This window comes from Thunnus albacares, chromosome 20, assembly GCF_914725855.1.
Source record: "Thunnus albacares chromosome 20, fThuAlb1.1, whole genome shotgun sequence".
In the NCBI taxonomy this organism is placed as follows: domain Eukaryota; kingdom Metazoa; phylum Chordata; class Actinopteri; order Scombriformes; family Scombridae; genus Thunnus; species Thunnus albacares.
In genome coordinates, this window is record NC_058125.1 from 16,895,987 (window position 1) to 16,915,030 (window position 19,044).

The window sequence follows — 19,044 nt, forward strand, 5'->3', positions numbered from 1 at the left end:
GTGTAAGGAAGTAATGCATGACCACATTAAAGGATAGGTTCACAAGTTTCCGAGTCTGTCTTCAAACAATAGTCAAGTATGAACATTAACACAGGTTTTGCTCGCTGTAACCATTCCTCCTTTTCTCACTGATCATGATGGAGTGCTTTCCTGATCAGCTGCAGAACAAATATTAGTTTAAAGCACACTTTTAAAATACATTTTTGCATGGAAGGAGGGCTGTGGACTTTAATGGCCAGTATGAACAGGAGGAATGATTACAGCAAGAAAAATGCAAAAGAAAATGTTCATTTGGGCAGCTGACTATTGTTTTAGGACAGAGTTGAAAAGTTGTGAACTTATCCTTTGATGTAGCTGTATGCCTATTCTTTGACAATCTATAGTCAGAAACCTATTGGAGTGAAGAATAACATGCAACTGTCTAGTGAAACAGATCAGCTGACAGGCACGTCGCACTCGGCTATGTGCAAAGATTCACTTCTAAAGAAAAAGTACGCAATTTGCCAAACCGAAATCTGGTGAGTCAAAATCAGAAAGCATTGACGCAACAGCTGCTGAAAACAGCTGAGTACATTTGCGGTGAAAGGATGTGACGCTGCAGTTCCTGCTGGGCACATGCTGCACGTCCCCCAAAAATGTGAACGTGCACCCAGCCATGTTTCCAGTTCCAACTCTCAGCCAGCCAGGCCAGCCGGCAAATTTTATTTGCTGAATGTGCTGACTGAGCTTTTGTCTCCACATTTTGTTCTGCTCTGAACGATGAGTCACTCCCAACACGTTTAAGCATCCATATTTATTTTCATTCTGGGAGTAAAAACATGGTGGAAAAAGTGAACAAGGTCTGTACCGTTTTCCTAGCCGGATAATCCATTTTTAAATAAATAATACAAATAATTTAACAATAAATAGCATACTATTAACTTAAAAGTGTGACAAAAAAAATTGCTTTTTCCAACAGATAATGTTTATCAGAGACATTACACTCCAAAACTAGAACTTGTTTAAGTCCCACTTTGTGGACAGGCACGTCTCTCATTCCCTTGGCATTTGTTGTGAAGAGCCATCAAGTTACAGTATTACGATTCTACCCTTAATACAGTTAAAGAAGGTAAAGTGAAATGGGACATTTCATAAATATTTTCATACACACACACACACAGCAAAGAAGACAAATCTCAGGTGTTCAAGTGTCTGACAAGCTCTAGACATGAGTGTATATTCACATTATTCCTGCATAGTTTCAGAAGGTTAGAATGTGCAATTGAAGTCAAACCGCAAAATATCTCTCAAACTTACTGATTTGACTGCATAAAAAAAAAAGAGGAAGCGTTCACTGTGGTATCTAATCATCTGCTACATAAATAACATCCGTACAAGTTATATCTATCATCACTACTATTCTGGTTTCATACTGCATTCGTGCAAAAAACCATGAAGGGGCCTCTGCCAGCTTCCTGGCTCCCAGTCAAAACCGGGGCTTTGAGGTTATCGAAACCCATATCCTGTCTAGAGGACAAGCTATTTAAAATGGCTCTTCTATTTTAAAACAGTATATTAACATTATATTATTAATTCCACATACTAATACTGCAGAAATTATTTCAAATATGTATGTGGTCAGTTTCAGTTTCCCATATTTCCATGTAGGTCGGTGCTGGTTTGTTTGTGTTGCTTGTTGAGTCGTCTTCAGATTGTTAAAGCTCATTTATTTACAGCCAATATTCTTTTGTGGTGATTCTGAACACCTGGAGACAAGAAAGAAACAAAAAAAAAAAAGGAGAAAACTTTAATTTATTAAATTAAACTAAACATGCAGGTTGATCTTTTCATATGTGTTTAGAAATAAGAACATTTTCTTAGTCTGAAGAACTTGCTTTTTTAATTTTGAAAGCAGCCTCAACCATGTAATGAAGCTGTGATCTCAGACAGCTTGACGCAGCTTGGAGTGCGAGCTCGCTGTGCTCTTTGGTATAGATCGGTGTCTCCAAAATAGCGAGCTCTGTACAGCATGCCTTCCTCTGCAAGAAACCAACAGAAACACTTCATGAAATATATATGAGGGCATCAGAATATGTTTTAACTCTTTTCCCAGAACTGATAATGACATAAATGGTCAATAACAAGAATAATTTGTCTTTCTGGCAAACATACTTTGTTGTTTCTCCTTCCAACAATTGTTGCGAAGGTTGGAAATATAATCATCCTCCACCGTCCGCTCCAAATTCTTCAGATTCACTCCAGTGAACTCTTTGGGAAACTGCTCCCCCACATAATATGGCACCTTCAGGGTCTCAGTCAACCTCTTCTGAGTGTAACCTGCTGACCTGTCGGGACGATAGGACAAAGTGTGAGAGACATATCATATGACTGAACGCAGCACGAGGATGACAGATCTGGCACCATCCGTCTCTGTTAAAATGACTCATGACCGATAGCGGCTCACAGACGAGGGCAGAAACTGCAGAAGTGTTTCTAAAAACACAAAAGGCAGACAACATGGAAAGAGAGGGCAGGCACATGGAGCCAGCAATCCTTACAAGCACAGAAGAGGTCTGTGATGATTTGGAACAAAGAGAGGCGGCATTAAAATGTTCTTTTTTAAAAAACAAACGACAAACTGAAAAAGCCAAAACAATGGATCTGCCTCAGAGAGCGTTATAACTGCAAATATTATGAAAGAAAATATATTTTTAGCTCAGTTAATCTATAAATCAGTGACAAAAATAGCATGAAAAGATAACAATTAACAATTATGAAATAAACCTGAGCTGGATTATGCTGCCGGTTATGTAACTTGAAGATAATCTTCAATCACAGTCCCTTCGCAAATATGCAAAACAACAGTTAGCCGTGTTATTTTACATCCTTCTTAGGCAGGCGTTCAGAACAGGGATCACACTTACGGCCTGAAGCTGAGGCTGTAGGGGGGACTGTTCACCATTATCTGACTGAGGGCCGACACAATAACCAGGATGAGGATGGGCATGACCTGCACGAAGAGAGCAAGGCCTCCCTGCAAAAAACAAAAAGTATTTCAATCATTCAACGACATTACAGCTGATTCCAAAACATATCTCACTGCTTTTTTGCTTTCAAATTCTCTGAAAAACATTGAATGCAGCTGAATTCAAACATGACTCAATGTCTCCCCCTGCTGTTTAACATAGCAGACTACATTATTTGCAAATCTGCAGTGTGCAGGAGCTCTAATAATAGCATCGAACTTACATCTCGCTGTCGCTCTCTTCTCTCTGGCCTTTGGTAACGCATCCTCCCATTGGTGTATACATTGGCATTGCCTACATTAAACACATGTAGTTAACACTTTATACATATATCATAACCAGTATTACAATGAAAATACTACGTCTCACAAGTTTTGGTATGAAAAGAGAAAAGAGTGAAACTTACTTGATGGGTAACCTCCTCCAAAGAACATATTAAAGAGGTCTTCAGGTGAGATATCAGGCTCAAAGCTGCCATCATCTGGTCCGTGCCTTGAAGGATGCCTCCTCTCCTCTCCACACTGATCATACTGTCTTCTTTTGTTGGTGTTACTCAGAACAGCGTACGCATTCCCGATAGCTGTTGGAAATGACAAATTATGAAGTCATGCTATGTTTGAGCATCATAAAGGAGGGCCAAAAGTGTAAACTGAGAAATCATTGTCATACTATGTACTCATAATTAGCTATAGCCTGTAACGAGTTCATTGAGATTACCTTTAAATGCCTCCGTTGCACCTGGAGCATGATTCTTGTCCGGATGGAATTTCAGAGCAAGTTTTCTATATGATCTTTTGAGTTCGTCCTCAGAGGCGTCTTTCTGTACCCCGAGAATTTCATAGAAGTCTTTACATTGTTTTATCCTGTGCAGAGAGCATACGATTCTCAGTGTCTAGTGATATATCATGGTGCACATCAATAAACCCATAGAATACACAAATTTACACGATTATCAGGCGTAAGTACCTCCTCACAGCATCCAGCTGATCTGCGCTGTAGGATTTTGAGGTTTCTGCAGGCTTTTCTTCAGGTCTGGTGTCCTCACTGGTGGTCTGTCGCTGTCGAGGCCCTGAGACCCCGCTGAAGTCTGAGTGAGCACCTTGTCTGGATGTAAATCCATTCTTTGCTATTAGGTCCAACAATACTGTGAGAACAAACAATAACAGTGTTGCGATCATCACAAGATATTCAAACAAGCATTCGACATGAAGAGGCACAGCTGAAGGCAGATTTTTCTATTTTTTGACCACGGCTATGAGACATGAGATGATACAAATTTTTCAACTGCAAGAGATTTTGCAGATACAGTAGTAGCTATACGTTTAGAGTAATATCTCTGTGTGTATATGGACATTGTGGGAAATGCTGCAAATCAATGAGCAAGACTACTTCATGGTAATATAGGATTTTATATGATTTTTGCATTAATGTGATGAAATATCTTAATTGTTCATGTATTTTATTCAAAAGATTAGCCAATGTTGCTCTACGATATATTTATTATATTGTGTGTCTGTCGCATGTTTTGATTGGTACCTGACAATGGAGTATAATGTCATGTATGATATTTTTACTAAGATTAATATCTCCTCTCTTTTTTATTATTGCTCTGCATGCATATAAATCATCTAAACAACTGTAATTTTTAATTTTATATTGTTTTCAGGATGACTTTGTAACATCTGTCCAGAGACTACAGATGAAAAATAGCCTCTTGACTAACTCTGGCGCATTTACAGCAATGTTTATTAATGTGCACTATCCCTGTTAAATAAATCACACACAAATAAATAGAATAAATTTAGAATAGAGTAACTAAAGTAGAGCAGTAGTGAAGCCTTTAAGATCCCCCCAAAACACATTTGAGCTATTTGTCATAATGCTGCAGTAACAACAACCTCACATGGTAAAAGAAAAATGGAATGACAACATTTTAGGGACAACTGCATGTGCTTTTAAGGAAAAAATACAAATAATACATTTTTGAGACAGAAATTCAGATATAATATGGATAGCTGACTATATCATAGCTGTGCTAAAATAGTAAGATAAACTAAGAATGTTGTCATTAACTGTAATATAGTCTCGTAAGACCAAACCTCACACCCTTCACCTAATAATCAAAATATCAGCTAGTCTCATATCCAATAATCCTATACAATTACATGTTATACAGTATGTATCATAATATTGATAATACACCATCCATATCAACTGTCAATTGTGGACTCTAACTAAGTACTTAAGTACTGTACACAAGTACAAATTTGAGGTACTTGTGCTTTTACTTGAGCATTTCCATTTTATGCCACTTTGTACTTCGACTCCATTGCATTTCAGAGGGAAATATTGTAATTTTTTTCACTCCTCTACATTTATTTGCCACATATACTTTTCAGATTAACATTTTATATAAATAGATAGATAGTTAGATAGAATAGCCTCACTGTTGTTTAAATTATCAGCTCTTTTCTTTTGTGAAAGGTGCTATATACATAGTGAATATTATTATAATAAAAACATATTACACACTTATATAAAAATGATGCAGCACTATTACTATTAATCTCTCCAAAGTATCTAAAACTGGCTCCACATTGATGAACTACAACATTGCAATGCTCTTACATGTATTTATTAGTAATAAAAACAAACAATATAATATCCTATAATAATATAACACTCTAAAAGAAGCCACTCTGCATAATGAGTACTTTTGATACTTTAGGTACATTATGTTGATAATACTTCTGTACTTTTTTAAGTAACATTTTGTATTCTGGACTTTTATTTGCAATGCAATATTTTTAGACGACAGAATTTCTACTTTTACTTGAGTATACTTGTCCGTGATGGTGACTGACTTCTAGGCTTAGCTGAAAACCGCATCACCGACACCTTTAACCACATCTGTTTTAGGCTGAGCAGAAACACAGAATATTTAACAGCCACAGCAGGAGTGGTTTGCTGTTATTCTTGTCTTGAAATAACAACATGACTCATGTGAACACAGTAACTGAGCCTGTTTGCTTGTCTGCTATCACAGGCCGCGGCTACATGCGCTGCAGATCTCATCTGGGATGCTGCAGGTGATGCTGCAGGTGATGCTGCTGAGCTGACCTCGGCTAGGCCATCTTTTATGTAACTTACCCTTCGCCTTTTCTGTCGGGAACAGTCTCTGGGCCTTCTCCAGGAACCTCTGCGCCTTCTCCGGCTGCTCGTTGGTTAACGCCGTAGTTGCAATGTCGATGCAGCGCTCCGCTTCGTCCCTGTTTACCTCCATTGCAGCAGGCGGCTAACCACAGGCGGCTAACAGTGAGCTAACTGGACCATAAGTAAATAAAGGCGCCGGCTGATGACGCCACCGGGATGCTGCAAATAGTTGGTGGCGTAAACCACGGATGCATGGCACAAACACGTAACAAATCTGGAGATATCTGTTTCAAACTTATCCATCGATGCTATCCAGCAAAACATTGTTTGCAAAAAATATTAAATGACATTGATATTAATTGTTCTTTCTGTGGACTTGATAAACAACCATCCACTTGTTTTGGAGATGTCTTTATACTATTATTCTTAGGAAAAAATTTGCCCAATACATTCATTATAACATTTCTGTTCAGTTTTCACAAATCAGCACATCTTTACTACACAAAGATGTGCTGTTTGGTTTGTGTGACGTCTGCAGTTCAGAACATAAGCAGTAGGGGACCACTTTTTATATTTGATTATTTTACTGCAAAATAAAAGTGTATTTGTTTCAAATAATAGTTACTAAATATACCTCAGGTTGTTGTGTACCCATGGAAATTAAAACAAGTTATCTAATTATTATGGTTTTAGAACAATGACCCATTAAAAAAGTGGCACAACTTGCCCCAAGGTAGGGGTAAAATGAGCGCTCTGGGTGTAAATAGTGCCACTGTTAAATACTGCTATAAAAATGACACAAAATTAAACAATTTTGAGATAATTTTGAACTTTATTAATGCCATCATTTAACAAAGGCAAAAACTCATACTATCAAGTAAAACAATATGTTTGTGTCCTATTGTTCAACATGTTACCTAAACATTTTTAGTAAAGATTAAACTGTGATCTTCGTGTGTTAGCTACAGAGAGAATGTGTGTGTAAATGTGCTTTTGTGTTTACAGACAGGTGACAAAAGGAAAACCCGGTACAGGTCTGAATGCTTGACCCCTACACTGAGGGGATCTGGTGGCTCTGTTATGCTTTGGGGGGCATTTTTCTGGCATGGTTTGGGTCCACTTGCCCCCCTTAGAGGGAAGGATCACTGTAAATCAATACAAAGTTGTTCTGAGTCATCACCTTTATCCTATGATGAAACACTTCTATCCTGATGGGAGTGGTCTCTTCCAGGATGAAAATGAGTGAGAGCCTATGGGGGATTTTGGACTGACGTGTCAGACAGCACTCTCCACCACCATCATCAAAACACCAAATGAGGAAATATCTTTTTGAAGAATGGTGTTCATCCCTCTAGAAGAGTTCAGAGACAGACAGATTGAAGCTGCTCTGGCGGCATGTGGTGGCCCACCTTACTAAGACACTTTATGTTGGTTTTTCCTTTAATTTGTCACCCATCTGTAGTTCATATACCCCTAAACTCTTGGCATATATGTCTATTGATGTTTAATATTGTTCAGTTATGCAATATAAAAAAATAGTTCAGGTCAAAAAAGTTGGTGGCATAAATTTGTTAGTGTGACTGTCTGATATCTGGAAACTTGACCACACAAACAGCACATTGGAAATAGCAAGAAAATTAAATGCAAAAAACCCCAAAACAATAAAGAGTAAAACTAATGACTAGAAAAACAAATAAAACAACAGAATAGTTAAATAGAGACATAAAAATATACTCATTAACAGTTTTTACAGCCTTCTTTTTAGTGCAAGATTTAATGGTCTGTACGTATTACTCATATTCTTTATGAAAAACAGAGAAGAGTGGAGGTTTTTGTTGGCAAACTTACATTCGTGAATATGAAACCCAGCTAAGATAATAATAAGATTGATTATGTAAGCTTGTTTTCATTCTTTCTGTTGCAACTCAAAAAAACAAACAGAACATGTTTATACAATAAAGCAAAATCAGCCATGAATTAATAAACTTTGAAACCTCTTGCCACAGTCTTTTAGTGTGGTAACAATGCCAGAATAAATGAGGCACAGTTTCAGTGTGTGCAGAGCCAAATGAACACAATATCATTATTGAATCTTTTAAGAAAATGCTTTACAAGGTGTAATTTACGTATAAGCTTAAAGGACACCTCCTTTATCTTATTGATGATGAGATATTTGTGAGGCAACAGCCAAACCCTCTGCCATGGAGGGTTAGAGAAAGATAAACTAGCCCTGTTTCCACCATGGCTCCCTGTGCTGCTTCATTTCTCCTCTAGATGAAGACAAATCGTCTGTTTTCAAATGTAGGTCAGGAACAAGGGCCGTCGTCCTGAGTGGAGGAAATTAATTTGCGTCCTGTGAACTATATATCTGCAGCTGTCTCCACAGTTTAACATCACCTCACTGTACAATTAGTCTTTTGACTTTATTTGATTGAACTAAACAGTCCAGAGCCTTTAGATGAAGATTTAAATTCACTATATGACTGATATATGAACACCATTCCTATTCAGTTACAAGTTTGTATAATACTAATAATAATAATGCATTTAATTTGTACTTCAGGTTTCATTCACATCGATTCTTAAAGTGCCACAGCATTAAAAAAACATATAACATAAAGAAAATAACAAGACTTGAGATGAAAAAGCCTTCCTGAATAAAAACGATGACATAATTGTTCTCTTGTGGTATTTTCCAAATGTGGTATTCCTAAAATATTCCCATATTTATGGCGGACAACTTTTTTTGGAATAAATATATTAATTGACAACACAAAATTACAATAAAGGTACAGAGAAAACAGGGCAAAAGCTATCTGATTCAGATATGACAAAGAAAAAAAGAAAAAGAAATAAGGTGGTGCTTGAGGGTTTAGCTCATATGAGAGACATATAGTTATAGTTCTTATGGCCTTACAGATCTGACTAAGTTTCAGGGTGTCTAAATATATACTAAAAATTTAGCTTTTGGTTTGACAATTTGCTGGTATGAATAGAAAATTTCCCAAATATCAAGAGAAAGTTTAGGATGTAGGCTATACAACACCACAGTCTTTAAAATACTCTCTTTGCACAAGTGTTTCCTTCAAATCAACAACTATGCTTCTTCTTTAAAGAAAGTTCATGTCAGTCCAAAAGATTTTGGTGTAGGTGTGGCACCCAACAGTGAGTTAAAGGACGTGTTCACAATTTTTCAAGTGTGTCTTAAAACAACAGTCAGGTGCCCAAATGAACATTAAAATAGGTTTTTCTTACCATAATCATTCCTCCTGTTCACACTGACCATCAGAAGATCCCTACATAATGTACTTATGTAAGTGATATGGAGCAAGACAGCCCTCTTTCTGTCCAAAAATGTCTTTAAATGTTTATCCGAATTTAATATGAGGCTTCAGCCATCCAAAAGAGTCAAATAAAGTAGATGTCTTTCAATGTTGTTGTCTTTTTAGTGCCAAAGTCCCTATTTTTGTTATTATACTTCCACCGCAGCTCAACAGGGAAACACTGTCTGAGGAAACAGAAAGAGGGAATTTGATGCTAAAAAGACTGTAAATGTGGCAGATATCCTCTTTATATGACGAACTCAGACTGCTGAAGCCTCATATAAGCTTCAGATCAACTTTTAAATGCATTTTTGTACAAAATGACTGTGGACACACTGTGGATTTTGGCCTCTATCACTTACATTGAAAGCACATTTGAAAGGTAAGTAAGTGAGTAGAACTTTATTTATACAGCACCTTTTATAACACTGGTTACAAAGTGCTTTACACAACATCGGCACAGAAAGTAAAAGAGAACAAGAAAAACAGGGTAAAAAAGAAGAACAATACAGAACAGGAAAAAAAAAATCAAAAATACATACACATAACCCACATACAAACACAGGAAGCGTACATCAATCAGTCACCACCCAGAGCAAACAGTTGAAGTCATCGAATGTTATAGAAAGGCCATCCTAAAAAAGTGGGTTTTTAAATGTTGTTTAAAACAGTCATCAGACTCAGCTGATTTAATTGGAAGAGGGGAGATTGTTCCAAAGTCTGGGTGCCAGGGCAGCAAAAGCACAGTTGCCTTTGGTTTTCAGTTTGGCATGCAGTTTGGCCAACAAAGGATCTTTTAAAAGCCAGTATGAACAAGAATAATGATTACAGCAAGGAAGACTTCTTTCAGTGTTCATTTGGGCACCTGACTGTTGTTTTAAGACACACTTGAAAAATTGTGAACCTGCCCTTTAAGCAGGCCTTACTGACTATTACCTGAATATTTTTTATTATATCCTCTATTTAACGCTGTCATGTGATATTTTTTGGTTTTTTTATTGATATTTTTGGGATGAGGACAGCCTGTATTTTCCCTGTGTGGGCGGGTGGGGGCTCCTCTACCGCTGCATGTGTTTGATGTACAGTCAAGTAACTTTATGTTATTCGCAGTTTCATCTGTATATATTAACGCCTCTCCGCTCTGCTCACGTCGCTGCCGATTCCCTTATTAACCCACGCGTGAATGGAAATATATGAGTGCGATTAATTCAATACATGTCTAGACAGCAGCAGCTGCTCTCCAGAGGAGGTAAATATACATCTGGCAGGAGGATGAATAAAAGGTGAACAGCAGATAAACAGGCAGCCAATCAGAGCCCGAGCTTGAGGCGGTATCCGAGCGCTGATTGGTCAGCAACTGCCGAGGCACCTCCAGTTCCAGCTGCCATTGATGCGTTCGCTGCAGACTCGACTATCACTCTCCCTTTTTCTGGTAGTTTTGGGTTGAGCAGAGCGGCGACATCACCAGCCTTACTCTCGTTTTGCTTTTGTCAGGTGAGTTATTAATATACCGTTCGTTTTCTTCCCCTCCTAACAGCTGTATTATAAATGTTATGCAACGCGGCGAATGTCGTGTGTCAGCATCATAACGTTATTTACCATCCTCTTCCTCACCAGCAGCGCCAGCTAGCTAACCGGGCTAGCTAGCATTAAAAAAATTAACATATTCACCGTGTGAAGGTGTTTTAGCCTACATGACGTTGGCTCCGGACGAAAAAGACTGACATTAAAGATTTCTTTGTTTTTTAAATTGTTATTATTGCCGGTCAGAGCATCACACAAACCGCAGCCACGATGACGGAGGCGGAGGCGTTGGAGAAGAAGCAGCACAAGCCCAGCAACGGAAATGTTCTTCCAGAGGCCACCAGGGAAGATGCGTTTGATCACACATACAAAGAGAAAGAAGGCCCAAAACCTCCCACGATCATCGTATGGAAAAATGTCATATTGATGACTCTATTGCATATAGGTGCCCTGTACGGCGTATTGCTCATCCCTTCAGCAGCTCCTTTGACCTTGCTTTGGTGTAAGTAAAAAAAAAAAAACCTGTTACAGTGTTGATTGAAAGTTGGCATTTTCTGTTAGTGGTAAGCATAAATCACAGCTGTTATGTCATCACGCTCGCCCACATTGGTGTATGGGAAAAAAAAGGTGATTGCTTAAATTTGTGCATGATCCTGCCAGTATTCTGCATGGAGGGGGATTATAGATCATTAGAGATTAGAGATGTCACAGCATGTATTGTTAAACCCGAAAAATGTACAATGCATGCTCGTCAGAACATGAGTTTTACTTGTGTGGAGTTTTTATTAAATAGCTTTAAAAAAAAGTGACTGAAAAGAGAAGCAATATAATTTCTTAATTTGCATAATTCTTCATTACTTTGCACATTTTGCAAGAATTATCTGAGATGTGTATATCCCATTGTTCAAAACCACTTTTGAATAGATTGCAAAGCTTCCAGTCTTATCGTACGAGCAATCATCAAATGGTTTTATGCATCCAGTCAGTCATCATCTGTCATGACGTAATTACATTACCCAGTAAATGTCACAGTTCCGTATAACATGCCTTGCTTCATTCATGGTTATTAAATCTCTCTTGAAACAAGTAGAGTAGCTCAAACCCATTCAGGCAAAAGCAAATTTTAATCATTTTCAGCTAGAAATGTTGTGCAGGGGAGCTAGTATGATGTATTTTATCATATTGTGAAGGAAATTTTGGAGTTAATTCATAAATATGCTGCCTGCGATGAGAAGAGAAGGCCATACAAACTACAGTGTAGAGAGCAAATGCCGTAGTACATAAATAATTTAATATCACCTGTTGCAGGATTGCCTCCACAGTTGCATTGTAGTGTAGAGTATTAGTGCCAGGAGTGTTAGTGACAAGGGTAAATGACCAGAAACTAATTTGTTGATGCATCTCTCCCCACAGCCGTACTTTGTTTTTTGATAAGTGCTTTAGGAGTTACTGCAGGAGCTCACCGCCTGTGGAGTCACAGATCCTACAAGGCCACATTACCTCTAAGGATCTTTCTTGGTGTTGCTAACTCCATGGCATTTCAGGTACCAAAAAAAGGATCACACACATCTGCAGTCACTCTTGTATACACACAGCACACAAGCACACACCTAAAGCTTAAGTCCTGATAATAGCTGTTTTCATTATCTGTAAGTACCATGTTGAGTCTACAGTGTATGTAACCTCAATCTTAACCTCAACCCACAGAATGATATCTTTGAATGGGCTCGAGACCACAGGGTTCATCACAAATACTCAGAGACAGATGCTGACCCTCACAACGCCGTCCGGGGCTTCTTCTTTGCTCACATTGGCTGGCTCTTGGTGCGCAAACACCCTGATGTCATTGAGAAAGGACGCAAGCTGGAGCTCAAAGATCTGATGGCTGACAAAGTTGTGATGTTTCAAAGAACGTAAGTAGCTGCAATCAATAATTAATTTTACAATTCATATAAAGTCTAAAGTTTAAAAAAGTGCATTGTACTTGTGGCAGGAAGTGTGCATGGTAACCAAGAAGAATTGGGCATCAAAATCTAATTTTCTGATAATATATCAAATACAAATAAAGAGCAAAGAAAGAAAAAATTTACTCCTCTCCCTACTATGTCTTACCTACCGCTGCTACAGAGTTGTCTGCAGTGCAGGTAGTCCTTCTGGTTTAACAAGGTGACAGTTATTAAGATGTCATTCATGCATGTTCAGATTGACATGATGTTGGCCTGAATGAAAACTGTGTCATTTGGAGGAGAATAAGAAAGTGAACAATCTCAGCTCTGACAAGTAGGGCATTTGTGTGTATTTAATGTTAATGTTGTACTAGGTAAACACCTTCATTCTTTCTGTTCTCCACCCACTCTGTCTCCTCAACAGGTATTACAAGCCGTCTGTGCTGCTCATGTGTTTCTTCGTCCCCATGTTCGTGCCTTGGTACTTTTGGGGGGAGTCTCTGTGGGTGGCATACTTCATCCCGGCTCTGTTGAGGTACACTTTGGTGCTGAATGCCACCTGGCTGGTCAACAGTGCGGCTCACATGTGGGGTAACAGGCCCTATGACCACAACATCAACCCCAGGGAGAACAAGTTTGTCACGTTCAGCGCTATAGGTATGAAAAAATTGTGAAAGTGTGCTCTCTTTGAATATACGGAAATATATAGAGAGAATTAGAATAGTAGCTTAGAGCCGCAAAGGACAAAGGAGTAATTCAAAAGATAATGCTTTACAGTGTTGATTCTTGTTGTGTTTTTGGGGAATACCTAAATCCTGTCCAGGAGTATTAGAACATGGATGAATTGTGTAAAATTTCCTTTAACTTTTGTGGGATTGACTGGAGTTGATATGGACACATGTTGCCTACATTTGGTTGCATTTGGTTGTAGGTCAAAGTATGAAAGAATTTTGGCAACCAATGGTAGAAAAATGGTATGGAATATCAAAAGCCTGCCATCACAGAGAGGGACAAGATATGATAAATGTTCAAATGGGGAAAGCAGCGTACACACTTTCGAACAATCCTTCCTTGAAGGCATTCATGATATGGCACTCATTTATACAGCACATACAAAAAGTGGTAGAAATAGTTAAAAATAATGAAAAAAGGGAGTTCAAACCCACATTCTCACCTCTACATACCTGGCCTACTGCTGCGTGAAGAGGGTGTGAATGTCGGATTGGCGGTTTCAGAAACAGAAACTGTAGGGTTACGTTAAAGGACCAGTGTGTAGAATTTAGTGGCATCTAGTGGTGAGGTTGCAGATTGCAACTAACTGAATACCCCTCCCCTCACCCTCCCCTTCCAAGCGTGTAGGAGAACCTACAGTGGCCGCAAAACTCACAACATGAAACATGAAACATGAAAGGCTCTCTCTAGAGCCATTGTTTGGTTTATCTGTTCAGGGCTACTGTAAAAACCTGGCAGTACAACATGGCGGCCTCCATAGGTAGAGGACCTGCTCCCGTATGTTGATATAAAGGGCTCATTGTAAGGTAACGAAAACACAGCAATTCTTATTTTCAGGTGATTATACACTCATTAAAACATACTTATGAATATTATATTCCATTTCTGCAAGTCTGTTCCTCTAGATGCCACTAAATTCTACACACTGCACTTTTAAGGTGTCAGTATGCTTAAGGTGTTGTGCGCCAACCAACCAGTTAGAGTCCCAAATGCAGCAAGTCCCACCCTCAAACACAGCCAATTGTGTTTATTGTGTTTGAATCAAACTCTACAATAGGTCTCATCAGTGGTTGATGGGGACTTCAGTACTGTGCTAACCATTAGCCACTATTCAGGTGTTATGGGCCAAAACAAAAAACAAATGGCCACCTATCCAAACCAAAAAATAATCAGGTCTTTCTTGGCCCATGGCTCAACTTTCCGTCAAATTTCACTGAAATCTGTGCAACAGTTTGGGAGATATCTTGCTAACTAACAGACAAACTGACAAAGACACAACCTCTTTGTTAGATTTAAGTAGCATGAGAAACTTTTGCAACTTTTGCTGATGTGACATTTCTGATATACCATGCCACATCGGTTTTAGCATGAATCACTGACCACTGTTTCCTGTCCCTTACAGGTGAAGGATTTCACAATTACCACCACACATTCCCCTATGATTATGCAACCAGTGAGTTTGGCTGCAAGTTGAACCTTACCACTTGTTTCATCGACTTCATGTGCTTCTTGGGCCTGGCCAAGGACTGCAAGAGAGTGTCCCACGAGATGGTCATGGCCCGAATACAACGCACTGGTGACGGCAGCCATCGGAGTGGCTAAGATTGTCGAATCGCGATCAGCTTCAAGGCAAAACGAGTTGAAAAGAAGACGCCTCACAGTCCTTTGACAGCTATACATTTCTCATCCTCTGAGGATAACAGTCCGCTTCATGAGGGCCTTGACCACATTTTGCTTGTTTTTGTGGTTTTTGTAGCTGTAACTAAAGAAATTCTTTAAAGATGGATAAAAAAAAAAACACACACATTTTGCTAAGCTCTTGGCCTTGGTTTCTATTGTTCAGTCAGGCTAAGGTCTTGCAAAGATGTTTTAGATTTTGAAGTAGATTCATTTTAAAAGTCAACTTCATTCTCCGCTGTTTTGCCACTTTGGTGTGCATTCTTCATGCAAGGTCAGTCATGTAGCCAATCATTTTTATGTAAGTATTACTCAATTATTAATCAACAAGTGGAGCACTCAAATATAGAGTGACAATGTTTCAACTGATACGGTCTGATACTGATTGGAGACTGTTGCCTTTATTGCTGATTACAGCAAGATTTTACAGTTCTGATATAAATTAACTTTTTGAGCGCTCTAAGATCTGAAAAATAATAATAATAATAAAAAAAAAAAACGTGATTTGGCTTTAATGAAATATGGCACATAATGGAGTTGTGAGGGAACCCAGACCATCCTCCTATGACCTGACTATACTGGCAACCAGTTTGCCAAAATTGTACGGAAACCCAGTCGTGCAGTTGTGTGTTTCCGTGTTTAACTTGGTTGTCTTCTGCAGAAAACAAGCATAGAGCTTAACACATACATCTAGTGTGTGTGTGATATTTGGATAGAGCTTTCTCAGGACAATATAAGGGACACATTTATCATTAAATCAAAACTGCCATTCAATATTAACCCTAAATGATAAATGTCATTTTAACGTGGAGCAATGCGATGCTTAATTGGCTTTTTTTTGTTGTGTTTTTAATAAATATTTAGTGCCAATTTTGTGACATTTTTATAACCATCTCTACGGTCCACTAGAGCACACTAAGTCGATATATATTGCTTCATGATAGTGGAAGTTTTTTAACATTGTGGCGTCGGCGCGGCTTCGCTTCCTCTTTATGCAACATGTCCCTCTTTTGTCCTGAAACAAAATCTGCAGTAGAGACCACTGGTTGATCTCATTGGCCGGCGCAGCAGCAGCAGCCAGTCACGCGACAGTTCTGGTGTTACAAAACAACACGCCACCCATGCACGATGATATATACCGGAGGTTCCGTAGTGAGGTGTTCTGTTGGGGCAGAACTGCATCTATTTTTGTAACATACTGCAGAGCTGCATTGCTTTTTTGGATCACCAGAACTGTTGCCGTGGTGATTTGGTGGTGAGACAGGGTCTGGTTTCCCTTTGATGTCCTACAAAGCTGATTGTCATTAAAAAAAAATTCAGGTGCATCAATGTTAATGTTCATCTTTCTGGTGTGAGGAATGCTTATATTATTTATGTATTTATTTCTTCTTTTTTTTTTTTCTTATTGACTAAAAAAATATTATTCTAACCAGAACCAGTTTTCTGCATTCCAAGATTTGGTAAACAGTCTCGTAAAATATATCAAAATTGGAGCACCTGTTTATTTTTTTCCTAAGAGTCAGGACACTACCTAATGCCTTATGACTTGAATCCATTCCTGATCTTCTTCACGTCCTGTCAGTTAAGACAAAGAAATGCTCAAGAACCAGAAAACAAATCTGAAATCTGACCGAGGTCCATGTTTACAGGCCGAAGCACCAGGTGGAACATTGTTTTTATTCTTAAACCACACAAGCATTTAATTTAGGCAAAAGGGTAGCATGACAACAATCAAGGTGCTGTAAATGCAAACAGAGGATAGAGGTTTCGTTCCGAAGAATCAGATACAAACTTCACACCTGGCACGAGTGTTCAATCGCGAGATTTAACTTGCAAAAATATGAGCCCCGATGGATGTGCCAACTAGTTTTAGCCCATCACCGCATCTCCATCTGAAAAAAAAACCTCCAAACAAAAAGTGCTGTCATGAGGAATGTTCACGGCACTTAACCGAACCCAATGATATCGCAAGCCATGCAAACAACTCCCGCTGTTCAGAGCGCCAAAATCAACATTTTCCTAATGACAAAGGAGGATCAAAAGGTTGTCAGTCTGAATGATTATGTCAAATTTAAACTGTACTCTATTCTGAAATAATATTCACAATATTTTCAATACACTCGTAATTCCATAAACAGTTGTTGCTCTTCTTTTTTTTTCTCTATTTAATGCACTCTCCTTTCACTTTCTCTTTTTTAAATCTGCACTGCACATTTTTGGATTTTCTGAACTGGCTGAAGAGTTTCACACCTCACCATTTCTGCCAGATTGTTATGTTTCCATAAACGACTTTAGCTTTTTAATGTGTTTGGCATCACCGGTGTCTGGCACAAATTTAAACACATTTCTGCCATCTGGACCTCGCTTGTAATTTCATTTTTACCCTAGCTGTCATTGTTCAAAACTGACAGAAGTGAAACAGATTATCCAGCTGCTGCTGGAAACCACCTGCAAACAGGAAGCATTTAATCTTGATTCTGTGAAGATTGAGGCCAGAAGCTGTCAGGGCTTCTAAGTGTTTTAAATGCGGAACAGGGCTTCATCATGTCACATTACTGGAGATGAAACCTGCTGTTTTCTGGCTGAATTTGACTCCAGGTGCAGTGTCAGTACCACGGTGTATTTTAACTTTCACCTTTCACACCACATACAATACACTGAAGACACCACTGTACAAACATGAGTAAGAAAAAGGAAATTAAATGCATTTGAGCAGATGGTTTTAGTCAGAAGTCCATAGTACCTGAGGGCATTTCCTGCAACTTTATATTATACTTCCACTCTAAGACATTTCAGAGGGAAATTCTGTACTTTATTATTCTGCTGCATTTATTTTATATCTAGAGTCACTAGATTCTATTTAGATGAAGATTTTACATATAACACATATGATCAGTTAATAAAACATGATGAATAGCTGCAGCTTAGCTCTGCTTTCACCAGCTACATTAAAATCCTACTTACACCTCATGCGTCAGTTATATTGATATGTGTATATATAAGAATATAACACTGTAAAAGGAGCCATTCTGCATAGTGCATGCTTTTATAACTAGGACTGCAACTGACATTTTTTAATCTTTTTTTTTTTTTTGCTGATTGATGTAATTATTTTCTCAAATAATCATTTTGTCTATAAGATGTCAGAAAATAAGGAAGCTGTCGTATTCGAAAATGTCTTGTTTTGTCCAACTAGCAGTCCAACAAAACCCCAAAGATATTATGTAACACTACAAGAAATATTCACATTTGAGAAGCTGGAATCAGTAAATGTTTCAGTGCAGAACTTTTACTTGTAATGGAGTATTTTTACATTGTGGTATTGCAACGTTTACTCAAGTAAATGACCTGAATAAACCCACCAACCGGTGTTGTTTGAAGAAGCAAAGGATGGCAATCTGCAGTTTTCTGGTAGGAATCTAGCTGGGATTTGTCTGAGGGGGGGAGGGGAGGGGGGGATTTTCTGTTCCCCTGCTTGGGTTTTTGCCTTCTGTGGTAAAGAAAATGAACACATCCAGTTTTCTGCTGACATAAGTGCTCAAGTCAAATATATCCAAACTATTTAATACTGCAGTTATTAGCTCTTGCCTGCAGATGAATAAAGCACTCTCAAGATGTGTTTAATGGTTTACACAGGGCAGGGAGGAATGTAGGACCAGTGTGTTCACTGGAGACCAGTCATAG

At 38.5% G+C, this 19,044-nt stretch overlaps 2 protein-coding genes across 3 annotated transcripts; one reads left to right on the plus strand and one right to left on the minus strand.

Moving 5' to 3' along the window:
• Window positions 1-778: 778 nt before the first annotated feature.
• On the minus strand, window positions 779-6,363 carry dnajb12b (DnaJ heat shock protein family (Hsp40) member B12b). Of its 2 annotated transcripts, none has more exons than XM_044337278.1 (9): window positions 6,156-6,363; window positions 3,972-4,149; window positions 3,723-3,868; window positions 3,412-3,585; window positions 3,229-3,299; window positions 2,904-3,013; window positions 2,152-2,324; window positions 1,875-2,018; window positions 779-1,745 (listed from the first exon to the last, which is right to left on the minus strand). In XM_044337278.1, exons 1-8 carry the CDS (start codon window positions 6,286-6,288, stop codon window positions 1,897-1,899), a joined length of 1,107 nt encoding a protein of 368 aa, XP_044193213.1. In that variant the 5' UTR covers window positions 6,289-6,363; the 3' UTR covers window positions 779-1,745; window positions 1,875-1,896. The 2 variants fall into 2 exon arrangements, with proteins under 2 accessions (XP_044193213.1, XP_044193212.1); XM_044337277.1 differs by having other exon boundaries at window positions 1,871-2,018.
• A 4,477-nt stretch (window positions 6,364-10,840) lies between these two features.
• scd (stearoyl-CoA desaturase (delta-9-desaturase)) lies at window positions 10,841-17,495 on the plus strand. Its single transcript, XM_044337279.1, has 6 exons — window positions 10,841-10,975; window positions 11,252-11,507; window positions 12,419-12,549; window positions 12,713-12,918; window positions 13,376-13,608; window positions 15,086-17,495. The coding sequence occupies exons 2-6, from the start codon at window positions 11,276-11,278 to the stop codon at window positions 15,283-15,285; spliced, it is 1,002 nt and encodes a 333-aa protein (XP_044193214.1). The 5' UTR covers window positions 10,841-10,975; window positions 11,252-11,275; the 3' UTR covers window positions 15,286-17,495.
• Window positions 17,496-19,044: the final 1,549 nt, after the last annotated feature.